Source organism: Bos indicus, chromosome 2, assembly GCF_029378745.1.
Source record: "Bos indicus isolate NIAB-ARS_2022 breed Sahiwal x Tharparkar chromosome 2, NIAB-ARS_B.indTharparkar_mat_pri_1.0, whole genome shotgun sequence".
Taxonomy (NCBI): Eukaryota; Metazoa; Chordata; class Mammalia; order Artiodactyla; family Bovidae; genus Bos; species Bos indicus.
The window spans coordinates 62769579-62790440 of record NC_091761.1 but is presented as its reverse complement, the minus strand read 5'-3'; the positions used below and the strand labels follow the sequence as shown (position 1 = coordinate 62790440).

The window sequence follows — 20862 nt, the reverse complement described above, 5'->3', positions numbered from 1 at the left end:
TGGATGTCCTGCTGGGTCAAAAACAGAGAAGCTACGGAGCCCTCCCCCTTTTGTTATTATCTGCTTATGAGGTTGACTTGGCTTCCCAGGTGGCGCAGTGGTAAAGAACCCATCTGCCAGTGCAGGAGAGGTAAGAGACACAGGTTCGATCCCTAGGTCAGGAAGATCCCCTGGAGGAGGGTATGGCAACCCACTCCAGTATTCTTGCCTTGAGAATCCCATGGACAGAGGAGCCTGGCAAGCTACAGTCCATCGGGTCGCAAAAAGAGTTGGACACAAATGAAGTGAGTTAGCTTGCACGCATGCTTATGGGGTGCTTAGGAGGTTTCCATCGTCAGGAGGAAGAACAGAAAATGACTTGTTACCTACACAAGTCCAACTCTGAATCATAGACAGCATTACACTTCACCTGGCACAGAAGGCTGAAAAAGTCAGTGTTCGTGAGACTGAGGCTCTGTTTTTCCTTTTCCAGCTGACATCGCAGCATCCTTACGCTGAAGTTTTCATCGGCCGGCCACACGTTTGGACCATTGACCTTGGCAATCAGGAGGAGGTCGAAGATGCCGTGAAAGCGATTTTAAGTCAGAAGGTTGTTTCTTTTATTCCATCTTCTCCATTGGTAATGTGAATGGGATGGTGTGGAAAGCATCCCAGCCCCTTTGTTCGAGTAGTTAGAACATTTCCATGTCAGCTTAACTCTGGCATTAGAAAACAGCCCAGCTAAAGGGCTGGCCTGCGGATTTGGTGGATGTTCTATGACATGGAAACAGAGCTGGTGTCCAGATGAGTGTGGATTCTGCAGATCTTTTGACATGACTCCTGGGTCCCATGTACGGTTATAGGAGCTTGAGTTGTTACTTGAGTCTTCGACCTAATTATGTAGCTCTCCTAAAGATCATGAAAGATAGTCCTGCTCCCCTGCAAAAAAAAAAAAAAAAAAGAAGAAGAAGTGAGACGGATAAGGAATAATTAAGGAATTACTGGGAAATGTTTTTCTATAGCATCTATTTATTTGACTTTTCTACCTATACATCTTATAGAATTTTATATAAGAAACTAACTTCTCTGGACTTTCCTGATGAGTTCAGCATCATGTATTAAATACCTACTGTATGCACAGCACTTTCGGAACCACTGTAGAGGATGCTTACTTCATAAACATAAAGGAGGCTGGTTCCACTTAGGATCTAGCGGCACCCCCTCGGGCAGTTACTTAACCTCTGAGTTACTAACCTTCCTCATCCTTGATGAAGGATAGTTTCATCTGGTTTACAGATGCTTGAGAAGATTCAATGAGACAATGAATATAAAGTGCTTAAAGGCAGTGGCAGCATCATAATAAACATTTAGTCAGTCGTATGAAGTCAGTAGGCTTCCCAGGTGGCTCTAATGGTAAAGAACTCACCTGCCAAGGCAGGAGACATGAGAGACACAGGTTTGCTCCTTGGGTCAGGAAGATCCCCTGGGGAAGTGCATGGCAATCCACTCCAGTATTCTTGCCTGGAGAATCCCACGGACAGAGGAGCCTAGCAAGCTACAGTCCATAGGGGTGGCAAAGAGTTGGACATGACTGAAGTGCCTTAGCACACATGAAGTCAGTGTTAGTATTACATATGCCATAGTATTCTTTTTTATTGAAGTATAATTGATTTACAGTGTTGTGTTTCAAGTATACAGCAAAGTGATTCAGTTATCCGTATATAAGTTCTTTATCATATTCCTTTTCCACTATGGCTTATCACAGGATATTGAATATAGTTCCCTGTGCTCTTCAGTAGGACCTCGTTCATCCCTTCTATGTGTAGTGGTTTGCGTCTGCTAGCCTCGGCTCCCAGTCCAGCCCTCTCCTGCAACCAGTCTGTCCTCTATGTCTGTGAGTCTGTTTCCGTTTTGTAGATAAGTTCATCTGTGTTGTGTTTTAGATTCCACAAATCAGTGATATCATACAATGATATGCCTTTCTCTGACTTGCTTCACTTAGTATGATAGTCTGTTGGTCCATTCATGTAGCTGCAAATGGCATTATTTCATTTTTGTGGCTGAGTAATATTCCAGTGTGTGTGTGTGTGTGTGTGTAGGTAACATATATACCATGTCTTCTTTATCCATTCTTCCATCAATGGACACTTAGGTTGTTTGTATGTCATGGCCATTGTAATACTATAATATTCTCATTTTTGTTAGTGATAGTCTTGATTTTCACTAGATTGTGAAACATGGGCAGGAACTATATCTGTCTCACTGCTGTGTTCTCGGGACCCAGCATAATGAGGTACCTAACAGGTGGCTGGGAAGCACGCAGGGAGTGAGGATAGATATTTGCAAATCACCGCACTAAGGCGGAGTGTGTTTGGTGCCAAGACCAACATGCCAGAGATCGAGGAGTGTTTGTTTTCTCTGCTTTTTTTTTTTTTAGTTGAAGCATAGTTGATTTACAATATTTTGTTAGTTTTCTGTGTACATAAAAATGATTCAGATATGTGTGTATACTCTTTTTTCATATTCTTTTTCATTTTACTTTATTACAGGATATTGAACATAGTGCCCTGTGCTGTTCAGTATAGGAGCTTGTTGTTTACCTGCTTTATATATAATAGTTTGTCATCTCAAACTCCTAATTTATCCCTCCCCGCTCCTTTCCCCTCTGGTAACTGTAGGTTTTTCTGTGTGTCTTCTCTGCTTCTTATAAGGACATCAGGAGAATGCAGCATTGAGTTAAGTCTCAGAGGATGAGTAGGGATCTGCAAACCTACACTGAGAAGTGGGTTCAAAAAGATAAGAGTTGGAGGAACAGTGAGAGTCACGGGGAAGAGTCTAGAAAGGCATGTATCCTGGGAGGAGTCACCAATTGGCCATGTAAAGGACCATCTGACCCCTTTGAGAAATGTGTACCCCACAAGAGCCAGTTTCAGCTTACTAAGAACATCTCCAGGGAACAGGAGCATTCCAGTGTTGTCCATGTCCCTTTAGAGGGAGTATACTTATTGAGCTCTGGGGTGACTGCTCAGAGCTTCCCATCAGTGACGTGTACAATAACATCTCTGCCTCAACAGTTTAGGGCAGAAGTTCCCCAGACCTCTGGTGGCCCAGCCGAGAGGTGAAGTGCCTAGTGAGTCTGGCTGCCTCAAGTGTCTGCCGCACGTCTGAATCTTCCCCACCAGAGGGTCCTCCTCATAAAGATTGCAAGCTCTTTTTTCTTCAGTCTCAGAGTCCTCTAGGGTGTTAGCCTCAAGAGCTGCCATAGAAAGAACCACAACTTGGTGGTTTAAACAACACAAATTTATTCCTTCATAGTTCTGGAGGCTCCAAGTCTAAAGTTAAATGTTGGCAGGGCCATGCGCCCTCTGAAGCCTCTTTGGGAGGGTCATTCCTTGTCTCATCCACCTTCTGGTGTTCTTGGCTTGTAGCTGCAGCACTTTAATCCCTGTCTCTGTTGTCATGAAATGGTCTCCATATGTGTGTCTCTCTGTCTTTTCCACTTCTTACCAAGACATCAGTCATATTGGATTAGAAAGAAAGAAAAGAAAGTGAAGTCACTCAGTTGTATACGACTCTTTGCAACCCTATGGACTGTAGCCTACCAGGCTTCTCCATCCATGGGATTTTCCAGGCAAGAGTACCGGAGTGGGTTGCCATTTCCTTCTCCAGGGAATCTTCCCAACCCAGGGATCAAACCCAGGTCTCCCGCATTGCAGGCAGACATGTCACCCTCTGAGTCACCAGGGAAGTCCTTACTGGATTAGAGTACACCCTCAATCAGTATGACCTCATCTCACTTGATTATATCTATTTGCATCTCCAAATAGAGTCCCATTCACAGGGTTAGGACTTCAACATATCTTTTTGGGGGGACAGTTCAACCCACAACACCTAGTTAAGTGTGCATGGCCTCAAAGAGGAGTAATTAAAAAGTTAATATACAGACAGAAAATCTTGGATCATAAAGTTCAACACCTTGTAGCTAATAGATCCCTTTTGTCGGACAGAAATCTCGTGGGAATGCCTGACACATAAAGCACTGAGTGGCTGCCAAGTTCTGTCCACTCCTAAGTGAGGCTCTGTTCACTCCATGGAACATCTACTGTTCCACATTTTAAAACCCTTTCCCTTGGTGGTTTAAACAACAAAGATTTGTTTAAATAATTTTAAACTAAGGCCACTTAACTGGGGCGGGGGGGGGGGGGGGGGGCGGGGAGGTAATTATAATAGATGATATGTAGGGAGAAGCTCTTTCTACACATGTAGAATGTCTCTGTGCATCTTTATGAGCCTTATCTCATTTAATCCTTCTACAGATAAGAACATTAAGGTTTAAAGAAATTAAATAATTTACCTAAATTCACACAACTAGTAAGTAGTAGTACCTGGATAGAAACTAGCATTTTGACTGGTTTATTAAGATAAAATTTAAAAAGAAAAAGAGCATGAAATGAAGTAAAGGAAAAAGTGAGAGTGAGAAAAAGAGATAAAATAAGGGATGAGAGTAATACAAAAATGATTGTCATTATAACCCTTAGTTCAGTTCAGTTCAGTCGCTCAGTCATGTCCGACTCTTTGCGACCCCATGAATCGCAGCACACCAGGCCTCCCTGTCCATCACCAACTCCTGGAGTTCACTCAAACTCATGTGTATCGAGTCGGTGATGCCATCCAGACATCTCATCCTCTGTTGTCCCCTTCTCCTCCTGCCCCCAATCCCTCCCAGCATCAGAGTCTTTTCCAATGAGTCAACTCTTCACATGAGGTGGCCAAAATATTGGAGTTTCAGCCTCAGCATCAGTCCTACCAATGAACACCAAGGGCTGATCTCCTTCAGAATGGACTGGTTGGATCTCCTTGCAGTCCAAGGGACTCTCAAGAGTCTTCTCCAACACCACAGTTCAAAAGCATCAGTTCTTCAGCACTCAGCTTTCTTCACAGTCCAATTCTCACATCCATACATGACCACTGGAAAAACAATAGCCTTGACTAGACGGGCCTTTGTTGGCAAAGTAATATCTCTGCTTTTACATATGCTGTCTAGGTTGGTCATAACTTTCCTTCCAAGGAGTAAGCGTCTTTTAATTTCATGGCTGCAATCACCATCTGCAGTGATTTCTTATAACCCTTAAGCTTGTTATAAATGTGTCAGAAATTTGGTACCAAGATTTCTCATTTAATTACAAGATTTTAGGTTATATAACACCCAAAAAGGCAAGAAAACATGATGCATTATTAAGAGAGGACTCTGTCAATAAAACCAGACCCAGAGATGACCCAGATGTTGGAATTATCAGACAGCAAATTTTAAATGCTGAGACAAATATATTAAAATGTTTGATGGAAAAAGTGGACAGCATATGTGAACAGATGGGGGATTTCAGCAGAAATGGAAAAAAGACATTTTAAGCCAAATGAAAAAATACTAGAACCAAAGGTACAGACAGTATCAGAAATGAACTCTTTCACTGGATTTATCAGCAGACTATACACAGCAGAGGAAAATAATCAGTGAACTTAACGACTTGTCAGTAGAAATTATTGAAGTTAGAGAAACAAGATAAAAAGAGGGGGTATATGAGATCCGTGGAACATCAAACAACCCAACTTATGTGTGATGAGAATCTCGGAGGAGAGAACGACCAGAAGAAACATTTGTGAAAAGATGATGGCTAAGAATTTTCTAAAATTGATGAATGACATCAACCTACAGATCCTGGGAGCTCAGTGAAGGCCAAGCAGGATAAATATGGAGAAAAACACAGTTAGGTACATTGTAGATGAACTGTCAAAAATGAAAGATAAGGAAAATAATCTTGAAAGTAGCCAGAGAAAAATTTATTATATTCAGGGGAATAATAGTATGAAAGACAACCAACTTCCTATTGGAAATAATGGAGACCATAAAAGATTCCATAGGAGCCAGAATATGTAGAGCCTTTAAAGAGAGCACCATAGGGATTATGGATTTTATTCTAAGTATGATGGGTAGTTTTGAACAGTGGAATGGCATGACCTGTCTTACATTTTAAATCATCAAGAGAAATTACATGAAGTGTCGAACTTAAAATTCTCTAATTAGTAGATAAAGAAGAGAAGACTCAACCCATGGTCTTCTGCCTTCTAAGACCATATCTCATTGACTGGTGCCAAGCCACATGTCAGGTGGGGCCATGCAGGGGTTAATTGATCTCAGATTGTAGTTCCCATAGAAATCCACACTCTGACTTAGAACACTGAGTGATGCTAGAGGAGAGAGGAAATCCCACAGGAAGGAAGAAGGTAAAGAGGAGAAAATGAAGGAAAATGTGGGGGGATAGGGAAAGTTTCCAAGGCCAGGAGGGACTGCATGGTGCAGTCTGCAGGCATCCTTCCTGTGGCCATGACTAACAGTCCTTCCACCAGGCAGGATGATCAAACAGCTCCCCCTGCTTCTCCATAACTGGCCCTATTTGGGATTCTCAGTCACTGTGGTTTCACATTCCCTCTCCTTCCATTCCCCCAAAGAGGCCTTGACTTTCCCTGAAGGACTGACAGAAAACTCTCTTTCTCACTGACACACACACACAAAATCTGTGCAACAGATCTAACATCAGAGACTAGCCAGTGTTCAATATTCCTTAAGCTGCAGAGCTTTCCCACACAGAGGGCCCTGTTCCCATCCACAGCAAGATGGCTCATGGAACTTACTGGCAGAGATTGTAAGAATATAGTTTCTTTTCTTTTTGGCTTTTCCTGTATAGGAAAATTGGTTCCTTATCTTTTAGAACAATGAACTGGCCACAGAGCAAGTAATGAGTCGGCATCCCTTTGGTTAACCTGGGTTTGGTTGGTAGGGTGACATAGGAAGAGGCATTTTTCTGTGTTTATTGCATGAGCTCTTTGAATTAATTCACTTTCATTTCTAATGGATGCCCTTTGGAATATGTTGTAGGAATTACCTTTGAGTGTTTAGTATGCTTTCTACCGCATAGCTGGACCTGTTGGTGGCATGACACATGGCCACTGCTGTTTGTTTACCTCACTCTAGAAATCCTACTTATCCCTTTATAAATGAAACTGACATGCCAAGTCCTCTATTATATGTTTTTTGTTGTTGTTCTTATTCCTCCATATATTTTCCCACAAACATGGGGGGAGACATATTCTCTAGCCAATTAGAGAAAGCTTCTGGAATCACTCACAGGTTGGTTAAATAAATATTTTTTAAAAGAAAATAAAAAGTATACTTTGGGTGTAAAGGACTACGTTTGGGTTAGAGAGGGCACAGCAGGTGCAAAAGCTTGAGATGAAAAGATGCAGGATTGGAAGATATAAGTCAGTTAAAGAATTTTGTGCTCATCTGAGATGAACTATCTAGGGACAAAAGGACCTCAGTTCTTGCAGAATAGTCCTGCCCTGGTATGACAGTACTTATGGCTCTGCCGCTTTTGGCTCTCTCTGGGTAGATGTGGGCAGCAATGGCTGTGTGATATGTCATCTAATTGTGTATTCAAAGACACGTTATGAAAGTAACAATGATAGATGATGAAGATTTCAAATGTAATGTATGAATCAACACAGAAAATGGGAGAATACGCCTTGAGCCCAACTGCTTGACTTCCCACAGATGAGTATCTTCTCTGTCAATTTCCCATTTTCATCAGGCTTCACCTCACAGACGTTTTGTCCAGGCTTCCACCCTGTAGATTTGAGATAGGCAAGTGCAGACTTGGAGAAGGAAATGGCAGCCCACTCCAGTGTTCTTGCCTGGAGAATCGCAGGGACGGGGGAGCCTGGTGGGCTGCCGTCTATTGGGTCGCACAGAGTCGGACACGACTGAAGTGACTTAGCAGTGCAGATTTAAGAGGGAAGTGGTGAACGTGCTAACTGCTGTTGGGTTCTCTGAAGTTGTTAAAAATAGGATTACTGGTGATTTTCTCCCAAGTGTAATGTCCATTTCAGGTTAATAATGCCAGACGGCTGCCCCTGAAGACACAGACCTCAGAATGTTGGCATAGGCAGTGCAGAACTCCAACCCACTTTTCTTTCCCTTCCGTCAGGTATCACAATATTGATCAGATTGCCTCCCCCACCCCAGTGAGGCACCTTCTGCATTACTTGCACCCTCAGATAAAGTCCAGGCTCCTGAGGGTAGAAATCTCAAGTCCTTTGTGGAAATCCAGTGACCTGCTTTCTAGCCTAGCTTGTTAGCTTCCATGATCCTAGTTCTGTCCTCCCACACTCCTTCTTTCAAGTAGTTTCCCACTACTTGCTCCCCATAGAACATCTTCATATCTTGGTCCTCCCTCAGTCTTGGCTTGCTAGAATCATAGATGGTCTTAAGAGCCCAACATTAGCAGAAGTTGGCTTTGACCTTCTAGCCTCCTGGGACCTCTTGCTGAAATCTCTGTGATGCGTCATCACTGTGTTTTGCTCCATGAGTTCTTTGGGTACATATTCAGCTACCAGTACAAAAGGAAGTTTTTTCACTGTCATGAAATAACTTATTACATGCCTTTCTCAGGGTAGGAGGCCTGCATTCATTCACCAGGTGTTTGCTGGTTCCAGTGTGTGCCCTGCTGCTCAGCGCCAGGATACAGATGATCCCGCAGCCATGGACCCTGCCCCATAGATCTTACCTTCCAACAACTGACCCTCTCTACCTTTGGTTGAATGCCTGCTGTGTGTTAGACACTGAACTAAGCACTTTACTTTTTCCCTCGATGTAATATTCACCACAGATTCCAAAGAATGGGTTTTTCTTATCACCATTTCACACATGAAGGATCTGAGGCTCAAAGATGGTAGTTCATTTGCTCTGGGTCCCACAGCTGATAAGGAACAGGGAGGTTGTGAAGACAGGTCTGCTGATTTCCAAGTTCATATTCTAAGCCCCTCACCTGACTGCCTGCAGGCATTGGCACCTGAGTGTGGGTGAATCAGTGGAGAAATAGGTACAGATTACATGAATCATGTCCTCCTCTTTCATGATCTGTTCTGTTTCTGCAGATTGAGCCATACATGCCATATGAATTCACATGTGAGGGGATGCTGCAAAGAATCAATGCTTTCATCGAAAAACAGGTAAGACTCTCCGAAGTCCATCTGTCCTCGCCATTCCCCCCCTTCTGGTACCCCAGGCAACTCGTGAATAAGTAAAAGCTCACCATGATCCTGTGAGATTTTCCTGATTTGGAGGATTCCACAAGCTAGATGAGGGCTTCTTGAAATTCTAACATATGAACTGCCATGGTCACCCAGAGGAGTCTGGCTGTCATTGGAGTAAAAATGTTCCTTGTGGGTGGAAGGTCAAATGGATACTGAAGGGAGGGACTGGATGGTCAAGATGAAAACCTCCTTCACCATCAGACCTGTGCCTTGTCCGGGAATCACACAAAGACTTGGGTGGGGAGGGGGACAGATAGATGGCTCAATATATGTCGGTAATTCCAAATAGGTAGGACTCTTTAGTGGTTTTCAAACGTTTTTAAAAATAGGATTCCTTTTCAAATGAAACTTTTCTTGAAATCCAAGTATATAAAACAGATAAAAGCAAAACTTTACTTCCAAAGCTGGGGAGGGCTCCTAGGGTCCCACCACCCCCAACAGAGTTGGGACACTGTGTCTTGTGCTCAGAGAAGTAAAGGCCAAAAGTGTCATTGCCATCATTTTAAAACATCTTAATTCCTTAGGCTTCAAAAATAACACAGAGATATAAATAGTCAGGCCAAGAGCCCCCGTGGGCAGGGAAATACGAGGTCCTTGACCAGGTACAAGATATGAGGAGCTCTGCTTCAAAGCAGAGCATCTTAGTGCGATCAAGAGATCTTGACACATAGGCAGGGAGGACTCTGAAGGCTGAAAGTAGAAATGGCGTGTTCAGACTGAAAGTAGGCATGGACTGTAGGCCAAGGCAGGTTTCCAAGGAAAGATTTGAGGCCACAGACTGTGGTAAGCCATGGACATCCCTGAATGCAGCCGCTGGACGGGGCCAGCCAGAGACAGAGGCTTCAGGGGCCCGGGCCTGATGTTCTGAACGTTTGTTAATGGAAAGAGAGACTACAGTGCAGCCATCCACTGGCGTTCCAGCCCCTCCGCTGAGGCCTTCTGGCCGTAGTCGGATGTGTTAGTTTCCTCCCCTGCAAAATGAGGATGATACTAGAACCTCAAGCGGCTAATGTGGAAATGAGCTAGTACATATGAAGTGCTTGGAACAAGGCCGACACATATGTTCAATAAAGACACACTATTGCTGTTGATTATTTAATATATATTATTATATTATTATGTGACAATGTATTCTACAGTAGTATTCATCAGACTTTACCACGAGAGCTGAGCATTTGAATCACTATCTCATTCACTCTTTATATGACACTTAACTCAAGAATGACAGTATCATTATCTTGACGGGGGCAGCCCTTTACATACAGACTTTACATCCCAACGCATCATCTCATTTATCCTCACAGTAATCCTGGGAGGTAGCAATCATCATCCATTCTCTGGATAACAAGAACCAAGAGTCTCAACCATAGGGCTCAGTCATGGAATCAGGGTTGGATGCTCGGTTGGTTTGAGCCCATGCAGGCTTGCACCAACAGCATTGCCGGAGCCTCAGGCGATGACACTTATCCCAGAGCTATACTTCCCATCTTCTTTGATCTCAAGAAGCTGCCAGCCCTTCCCAAAGGTGCAGACAGGGATGCTGTGGCCTGTGGCAGTGAGATTTTAACACATCACAGACTTTACTACCCTTCCTGGAGGCTGAGATCTTACCAGGATCCCTGCCAGAACCCACTTCCACCTTTCCTGTCTCCACTTCCTCTCAGGGAAAATGGTTACTCACCACCACATTGTAAAAAGACATTTTGAATTTTATATCAAGAGTATATATGGTTTACAATACTGTATTAGTTTCAGGTATACAGCAAAGTGATTAAGTTATACATGTACATTCTTTTTCAGATTGTTTTCCCATTTGGTTATTACAGAATACTAAGTATAGGTCTGTGTGCTATACAGTGGGTCCTTGTTGATTAGTATATATATATATATTAGCGTGTATATGGCTTCCCTGGCGGCTCAGTTGGTAAAGAATCTGCCTGAAACGCAGGAGATCTGGGTTCAATCCTTGATCGGGAAGATTCCCTGGAGTAGGAAATGGCAACCCACTCCAGTATTCTTGCCTGGAGAATTCCATGGACAGAGGAGCCTGGCGGGCCCCAGTCCATGGGACCACAAAGAGTCAGACACGACTGAGTGACCGTCATTGTCACCTGTGTGTATATGTTAATCCCAAACTCCTAATTTATCCCCCGGGACCACCACCACCTTTCCTCTCTGGTAACCATAAGTTTCTTTTCTATTGTCTGTGAGTCTGTTTCTGTTTTGTTAAAAAAAGTTCATTTATATCATTTTTTAGAATCCACATATAAATGGTATCATATGATATTTGAAAAAACTTTATCATATTTATTTGAAGGCCATCTTTCTTTCTTCCCTAAGATTCTTGAATGCTAGCCAGTCCTTAGAAGTTATCATGTGACCCATTCTTTTTAAACCTATTACTAGATTTCCCTTCAAACAGGAAGGTCCTGTTCCCCAAATAGACCTTGTTAAATGTTCAGGGATACAGGGCCACACCCAGTTTGGTCCCCTTGACATCCAAGTGCCTAGCCCTCTGCCTGTCAGGGAGAAGGTGAACAAAACTGAAAGAATGATTAAATGAATAAGGAAGGTAATGAGTGTGTGTGCTCTTCATTCCTGTGTGCCAAGATCCAGCAGGCTCATCTTGACCCTAATGACTTGGAGAGACAATTAATAAAATTGTTTCCTAGAAAACATACTCATAAAATTGCCCTTTCACACTTCTCCTGGGTAGAGATTTTCTTCTGCAGAGTTCTGCAGCTCACAGAAACCCAGGGGTTTCTTTTCTGCCTGCTGTTATTCATGCATCTGCTCTGTAAGTATTTGTCAACTGGAGGGGACTGCAGACTGTTCCTGGAGTTGGGGAAGAAGAGGTGTCAAAGGATGAGTCTCTGTTCTTAAGTAGCTTCAGGGTCAGGATGATAGGCAGTGCTGCTGCCATTGACTACATCTGTCACAGCGACTACCCAGGTGTGCTCTGGGATCCTGTAACTCAGGTACAGGGTGGGGACGGGGGAGGGGAGGGAGAGTATCTGCAAGCACTTGGCGGGAGATGAGTCCTGAAGGCAAAGTGGGGGTACCTGAGAGGTCGAGATGTGAAGGCCTGGGGGAAAAAGAGAAATGGTGAGTTGGAAGGTGGCTGTGACTGAAGAGAGAGAGATGATGCAAGAGGAGGTCGGAGGAGACACATCATGAAAAGATGGCTGAGGCTCAGCTCAAGAACTCAGAATTTGATTCTGGGACAAGAGGAGGCTGAAGACAGGTTTTAACTCAGGAATAGGGCAGTGATGCTATCAGACTGGTGTTTTAGAAAAGTCACTCTAGGAATTGTTTGTGTTTAGGGGCATTTCTTATCAGCATTCTCTCATTGCTGCTAATGAGCAATAAAGGGGCCTATTTTGAGTTTATCCTAGGCCTCTGGGGAGGGTTTTCTTGAAGCCATAATGTTCCCCAACTCCAGAAGGAAATTAGGAAGCCAAGACCCCATTGGTTCACAGATCGGGTCTTCTGCCTCTTAATGATTAGCTCCAGGCTCTGGTGTTTCAGAGCTTGGAGTGTTCATTATTTTTGCCGCCCAAAGACTATCTTCAAAGAGCAGTGAGAGGAGAGAGGCTGTTTCTGGTGTGAACAGGAAAGCCTCAAGCTCTGAAGGGTGGCGGCAGTGCACGCTTGCTGTCGGAGCGCCACAGCCCTAATTAGGCTGATCTCTGCCTTCAGAGCCCTCCGTGTGATCTGCTAAGGGAATAAGGAAGCTTTTATCCCAGAACCCTTTCAAGGTTGTTCATCACACTCACCCCAGGCAACGGGGGCCAGAGGATGCCATTTGACCACAATTGAGAAAGCCCTGGGCCTCAGTGTGTACTCTGTACAGAGTGCTTGACAGCAGGCAACCTCCCCCTCCAAACCAGGCAGCACCCAACGGGAATGAATCCTGGCTTTAGGAAAACCACTTGCTTTTCCCCTTAATGCCCCCATTCCCTCTGCTGTGCTAATAGTGTCGATTTGCATAGCAAGCCCTATTGAATTGCTCTCCAAGAGAAACACCCTCTCCCACAGTAGGAGCTGGTGCCAAGGAGAAAAATCCAATGTATTCTAAGATCCAGAGCACTCTTCTCCCCTAACCTGGGTGTGTTCAGGCTTGTTAAGGTTCTCCTTATGCATTTCTTGGGAAAGACTTCAGTGCCTCAGGCCAAAGAGTAGAGCAAGTTCTTTTGATGGAATGTCAACGCTCAGGTTAATTTCTGAAAGCCATGCTCACGTTATTTTGCAAGGAGCTGTATCATTTATGAAAAAAGCACTCTGGAGATAGGGAGGGGGAGAAAAGAGTTAACTCCAAGAGCCGCAGTGGAATCAACTTTACCTCTTGGGAAATCTGGTTCATGGGGGCCCATCCTGCCCTCCAAGGGGCATGTTCTAGATGCAAGAACAAACCTGGCAGGGAATCTGGATAGCTCCGTGTAGCGGGGAGGGTGGAAGTGCCAGGTCACAGGGAAAGAGGAAGAGGAACTGACACAGGGAGAAGGTTGGCAGTTGCTTAAGAAGTATTCACTCTTTTGAAAAATTGGTGGTTGCTGTTTGCCCAGCCATTCCTGAACCCAGGGGGGTTAAGTGGGTAATGGTTGAGTGCTGGGCCCTAGAGTCTGACAGCCAAGTTCACTTCCTGGCTTAGCCCCTACTCTCAGTGACCTTGGTCAAGTTGCCTCTTCTGTACAGTGGGGATACTACTACCTACCCCATGGGGTTGGTAGAGGAATCAAGAAATGAATACATGTTTAAGGCTGAGAAGGTACCTCGCACAGAGTAGGTCCTCTGAAAGCCTTAACTTCTGCTGACGGAGCCCAGAAACCAATATACTTGGTTTTCACATAAAAGACACAGCTTCTTGCAAAATGATGTGCGCACAATCATCCTGTATAGTATATATAGGGTTTTTACAGGAAGTAGAAAATACAGCTGAAGAGCATGTTGTAAGAGCATTTCAGGTGTGTGTGTGTGTGTTTTAACAACTTTATTGAGGTGTAATTTACAGACCCTCAAATTCACTCTATGTAAGGGTACAATTCAGTGGAGCTTTTTGTTGTTGTTAATTATTAGGGTTTGGCAATTACTCCCACAATCTAGTTTTACAACATTTGCATCACCCTAAAAAACTCTTGTGCCCCTGGGCAGTTTCTCAGCATAATGTCTGTAAGGTTCATGCATACTGTAGCATGCCTTAGCACTGCATTCCTTTTCACTGCTGAATAGTATTCCATTGTATGGATAGACCACAGTTGATTTACTCCAACTGATGGACATATGGGTCATTTCCACCTTTTGGCTTTTGTGAAGAGTGGACTGCTACCTTGAACATTCGTGTGTACGTGCACATGTGTTTTTGTTTCTCCCAATAGACTCCTCATGTAGAAGAGTTTGAAATGTGGGAGGTTCATGTCTGAATCTTTGCAACATGAACTTGTTTGCTTGCAGTGTAAAGATCACCATAGAGATTCATTACCACAGCTCAGCTTCACCACCACCTTATCTGTTGCACTTGTGGAAATGTAAATTTGCACCTGCTGCTGGGAATCAGCCCCAGGGGCCACCCATGGACAGAGTTCACTCTTTTTGAGGACAGGACAAGTTGTTTCTTGGCAGGTACCAGCAAGCAACTGAAATGTGTTTAATCCAGTCAGTCACGCATGATGTATTGAACACTTTTTCTGTGCTTGGCTCTGGATTCCTCTGTTGTAACATAAATAACAAATATGCCCCTTACTCCTCACCTAGCTGGCTAAACTTGGCCCAAATCCCAATTTCATAGCCTTGAACCTGCTTCCCACTCGCCACCCCTTTTTTTCTTTAGCAAATTCCTGACCTTACTTCTTTAGATGCTGCTTCCAGACCTGTATCTGAATCCACCTGCACCTGATATGTCCTGGTGTAATAACTCAATCGAAGGTTTAGCCAGACGCCCACTCAAGGTAGAGGGTTAACGGAAAAGATCCATCACCTGAACCAAGAGGGAAGGACCACCCATGTTGTCCCTCCTAACGCTTCTGTCCAAGGGAGCAGCCTCCCCTTCTCCCCACCCCGTCTTCTCCAGCTCTGTGGGTGTTAGGTGAATCACATTTTCTCCAAACTGTTACTTAGCCTTTGTTACAAGGGCAGCGCCCTTACTTCTTTTTCATAGTATGTTGTGTTCATTGGTTCAGAACATTACTTCTCATAAATGTGTTGATTAATAGACCTTTCTTACTATTGTTACTATAGGGAAATTTCATACTGAAGCAAACTTAGAGAAATTTGGTGACTGGCTAAAATCATTATTAGAGAGGAATGCAGATGTTCTGTGTCTAAGTGAGCTTGTTAACCAGATTGGAAATTACTGTTTATGTCTCTTCTGATTATGTAAAGCTTCTGGGTTAGAATAGTATCTTTTTCTATTTCTATCAAAGCCCCAGGATGCCAAAACCATTCAGTGGCTCTTTATTGAGCACCAATTATCTGCAAAACACTGTTTTTGTGCTAAGCCACTAACTTCTATTTCGCCTACCAAACCCAGCCCGGAAGTCCCTAATTTCCTGGAAGCCTTCTCTGACACTTACCCCACCCCTTCCCATCCCCAGAGTTAATTCTCTCTGTCCTCTCAGTGGCCTTTACATCCTGGTTGGACATCTGTTGTATACTGCTCTGTAATTTTTTTAAATGTGGGCCTTTGTCCCCAGAGACTCTGTCTCATCCACATTCAGATGTCCAGCACCCAGGGTAGTTTTAAAAGTTGTTTGTTAAGTTTTGAACAGATGCCTGAGAGACCCTTCAAAGCCACCCTATGAGCATTTCATGGAGGTTTGTTGGAAAAAAGATGCCTGAGGCTGTCCTCTTTCTCTCTCTCTTTCTCTCTCTCTCTCTCTGTGCACTGCTGTGTGGCTTCCTAACTGTCTCTGTTCCTGCTTCTGCTCCTGTCTACTGTTCTCAGCTCAGCAGATCCTGTCACTCCTCTGCCCAGAATTCTCCAGTAGCTTCTATTTCACTCCAAGGAAAAGCCAAGGCTTTATATGGGACCCCCCCCACCCCCACCAACAAGCTCTGGGTGCTCTGACCTCCCAGATACCATCTCTTCCTACTTCCAACCCCCAATGCATGCACACACACACACATGCACACACGCACATATGGGCACACACACATATGCCCGCTCCTCCTGGAACCTGCTGGACGCTTTGCTGTCACGGCTGCCGCACTTCATTTGCTGCTTTCTGTTATGTCCTTCCCAGACACTTGCATGGCTCACATTTTTCCCTCCTCAGGTCTTTTCTTGAATGTTGCCTTCTCAGTGATGCCTTATCTGAATACCCTCTTCCCCAACAGTCCCAATTCCTTATCTTCTCTTCATTCTTACTTAGAGCAATCACTAGCTTTTAACATTACATATAATTAATTTATTTTGTTTCTCTGTCTCCCTCACTAAAAAGAAGCTCTATAAAGGCAGGTGTTTTAGTTCCTTTTTTTTTTTTAACCAAGTCATCCCCAAGGGCGTAGAAAAGTCCCTTGCTCATAATTACAGTAAGAGCCAACCCATGGTGTTTGATCATGCACATTTCTGAGCACTTTACACAGTATAATTAATTTACTCCCCCCCTCCCCACAGCTCTCTGAGGTGGTTGCTGACATTTTCATCATTTTACAGTTGAGGAAACTGAGGCAAAGAAAGGTTATGGGGCTCGCAAAGACCACTCAGCTGCTCGGAGGAGCTGAGATTCAAACCTAAGCAATCTGAACTCCAAACCCTTATTTTCTGCTTCATAGAAAGTACAGTATTTGTCAAATGAACAAACGAGTGAGTTGAGTGAGTGAACAAGGAGACGAGGCCAGTTGGCATTGCCCTGTTAGCTGATGCTGAGGTTGGGTGAAACAGAGGACCTCTCACTTTCCATGAGCACCCAGTGGGGCTGGCACCTGGGGTGAGAAGAGGTTTATGACAAGCTGTTGTGTCTGTTGTGCCCTGCAAGCAGCTGGACAAAGAAATGGCCCTTGTACACGATTGTCATAGGTAATCCAGGCAACTCGACGTTTCCCTCTGAACCCTGGCAGCAAATAATGTTCTACCTTGGGATATTTAACATCTCTTGGTGCCCTCTTGGCTTCCCTGGTGGCTCACATAGTAAAGAATCCACCTTCAGTGCAGGAGACCTGGGTTCAATCCTTGGATCAAGAAGATCCCCTGGAGAAGGGCATGGCAACCCACCTCAGTACTTCTGCCTGGAGAATTCCATGGACAGAGGAGCCTGGTGGATTGTGTTCCATGGGGTTGTAAAGAGTTGGACATGACTGAGCGACTAACATTTTCATGGGTACCCTCTTAAGAGTCACTTCATTTTTTATCTCACAGGAGTTATATAAGGACTGAAAGACAAATGATATTATCTGCATTTTAGATGTGAAAGCAGGCAGAGGGAACTTGAGGGGCATTTGTGAAGTCCTGCAGCTGGGAGCCGGAACCGTAACTCAGATCCCCACTGCCTCCTGCCTTACCTGTTGCCACATTGACTGGGACACTTTCATTCTCCCTCTCTTCAAGCCTGTTCACCTTCGGGCTTTCCACATGGTTCACCGAGCCTTAAAAAGGGCCTGCTGCTATTTTCTCTATTTCTTTCTTTTTCTTTAAATTTATTTTATTGAAGTATAGTTACTTACAGGAGAAGGCAATGGCACCCCACTCCAGTACTCTTGCCTGGAAAATCCCATGGACGGAGGAGCCTGGTAGGCTGCAGTTCATGGGGTCACTAAGAGTCGGAGACGACTGAGCAACTTCACTTTCACTTTTCACTTTCATGCATTGGAGAAGGAAATGGCAACCCACTCCAGTGTTCTTGCCTGGAGAATCCCAGGGACAGGGGAGCCTGGTGGGCTGCCGTCTATGGGGTCGCACAGAGTCGGACACGACCGAAGTGACTTAGCATAGTTACTTACAAGGTACTGTGCTTTCTGGTGTATGGCAGAGTGATTCAGTTTTACATATATATAATAGTTTGCATCTGCTCGTCCCAAACTCCCAATCCATCTTTCCCTCACCCCCCTGCCCTTTTTGGCAAAAACAAGTCTGTTCGCTGCGTCCGTGAGTCTGTTTCTGTTTCATAGACAAAGTCACGCACCTTCTTTCACATCCCACATATGAGTGATGTCATATGGTGGTTGTCTTTCCCCGTCTGACTTATTGTGACACTCTAGGTCCATCCCTGTTGCTGCGAATGGCATTGTTTCGTTCTTTTTCATGGCTGAGTAGCGTTCCATCGTGTATGTGTATGTATATCGTATCTTCTTTCACCATTTTTCTTTCCGGGGACGATTAGGTTGTGTCCATGTCCTGGCCATTGTAGCAGTGCTGCCGTGAACGCTGGGGGCATCTGTATCTTCGAATTAGTGTTTTCTCCAGGTGTATGCCCAGGAGTGGGGTTGCTGGATCATGTGACAACTCTAGTTTTTGGAGGAACCTGCATACTGTTTTCCACAGTTTTGCACCAGTTTACATTCCCACCAATATATCTTCATTAGTTCTGGTCCTACTGGTACCCAGAACGGACTAGTGAGAGCATACTGGACCAGCCCCCGCCGAGCCAAAGCAAGGGTGACCGGGACCCAAGACTTCATGTGGAGTCTAGTTAAGCTCTCCTGCTAGAGGGAACCTGCACTGGGGGCTGCAGGGGTCTATTGCGAACTGAGCAGGTGGGCTAGGTCTGCCCTGCTTGGGGGGAGGCACAGGGCTCCATCCGTCCAGCGCTGCCCCGCTTCTGCACTTGCCAGTGCTGCGGTGCCCCCAGAGTCTAATACAGGGCACAGGTATCGCCTCCACACAGGGACAGGGGAGGGGGATGAGCATTAGGGGAGCGCCTGCTGTGTGCCAGCCTTCAGCTTAGCCGCGCCACCCACAGGCTGGCAGCATCACTCCGTATGGACCAGCAGTGGAGGCAGGACCAGACTGAGCAGTGTGCCCGAAACCCCGCCCTGGTGAGGCCAGGCCTCAAATCTAGGTCTTGGGTCTGAAGCACATTCCCTGGCCTCACCACCTCCTAGTTTAACATGGAAGAATCTTTCTCCCCGTTTCAGTTTTATCCCTTGGACTGCGTCACCATATGAGGCTCAGAATGAATAAGAAGCAGTATGTTAAGAGTCCACCAGACTCAGCAGGTGTAGACACCACCCTCAGCTCCCACTGCCTGTAGGAGGGACATTCTGCAGTGTTCTTACCAAGCTGTAAAAGCCAGCGTTTGCATCTTCAGCTGTCGTGGTGTCCAGTGATCTAGGTTTCCTAGTTGTTTGCCTGTTGTGTACAGTCACACAGTAGGCTTTGGTGTCCATCAGACTTTGAATCTCTTTATTATAATAGTTAAAGGCTGTAAATGCTATCAGATTTCTCCTAAAGAATTATAGGCAAAGTTGCTTACAGTTAGTCAGTTCAGTCACTCAGTCGTGTCCGACTCTGCAACCCCATGGACTGCAGCACGCCAGGCTTCCCTGTCCATCACCAACTCCCAGAGCTTGCTCAAACTCATGTCCATTGAGTTGGTGATGCCATCCAACCATCTCATCCTCTGTCGTCCCCTTCTCCTCCTGCCTCCAATTTTTCCCAGCATCAGGGTCTTTTCTAATGACTCAACTCTTCACATCAGGTAGCCAAAGTATTGGCGCTCCAGCTTCAGCATCAGTCCTTCCAATGAATATTCAGGACTGATTTCCTTTAGGATTGACTGGTTTGATCTCCCTGAAGTCCAAGGGACTCTCAAGAGTCTTCTCAAACACCAAAGTTCAAAAGCATAAGTTCTTTTGCTTACAGTAACCAGCCAGAAAAACAAACCAAAAAACCAATGCTTAACCTTTTCCAAATATCCATGTACATGCTCAGCTTTGATCAGCAATAACTATGTTGATCATCATTTGTCTTCCTTCCTATTTGATGGACATATTTTCAAAGTTCAGCCGGTAAGTTTCCATACGCTGCCTGGTTAGAGAGTGACAGCCACCAGGGAACACTCAGGGTTCCCATTCAGGGTGCCTGGGTCTGCCATCACCCTTAGTAACAGTGTCCAGACCGAAATAATTGTCTTACACAGGCCATAGCAACTCCATGGATCATGCTGAAGATGATCACAAATCTGAAGATCTCGCCAAGGTCTTCCAGCCCTGGGCTGTGAGATAGGACACTCTGCATACTGTCCTGCTCTGTGGCACTGTCAAAACCTTAAACTGGATCCTATTAAACCAGTGCATTTCCATCATTTCTGAATTATTAGACCCTTCTGGAATCTTCTGTTTTCAACTGATACAAATTAAGGCCCTAGGTTTGACCTCATGCTGTGAAGTATTTGTTAAGCCCCAAACTCACTTGGGCTTCCCAAGTGGTGCTAGTGGTAAAGAACCCGCCTGCCAATGCAGGAGATGCAGGAGGGTTCGGATCCCTGGGTTGGGAAGATCTCCTGGAGGAGCAAATGATAACCCACTCTAGTATTCTTGCCTGGAGAACCCCATGGACGGAGGAGCCTGGTGGACTATAGTCAATGGTACTGCAAAGAGTCTGAAGCGGCTGAGCACACACTCACTCAGGCTCAAGCATGCGCATCCTCACATGACAGGATGTAATGTGGGAGACGACAGCAAGTCCACCTTACTGGTGGGATCGCAAGCCCTGATGAGGAGACTGGAGTAGAAGCCTACTTGCCGGTTACCTTCCTCCACGTGTAATAGCATCACCTCCTTCAGGAAGGAAGTAGGGAG

The 20862-nt window shown here is 44.9% G+C and overlaps 1 protein-coding gene across 7 annotated transcripts in view; it reads left to right on the top strand.

Moving 5' to 3' along the window:
* MGAT5 (alpha-1,6-mannosylglycoprotein 6-beta-N-acetylglucosaminyltransferase) overlaps positions 1–20862 on the top strand; it is a 397375-nt gene that overhangs the window by 360187 nt on the left and 16326 nt on the right. For all 7 annotated transcript variants that reach the window (XM_070799867.1, XM_070799869.1, XM_019973660.2 and 4 more), the window contains 2 exons: positions 473–589; positions 8971–9045. In XM_070799867.1, the coding sequence (XP_070655968.1) occupies positions 473–589; positions 8971–9045 (192 nt within the window). The remainder of the gene's footprint in view (positions 1–472; positions 590–8970; positions 9046–20862) is intronic.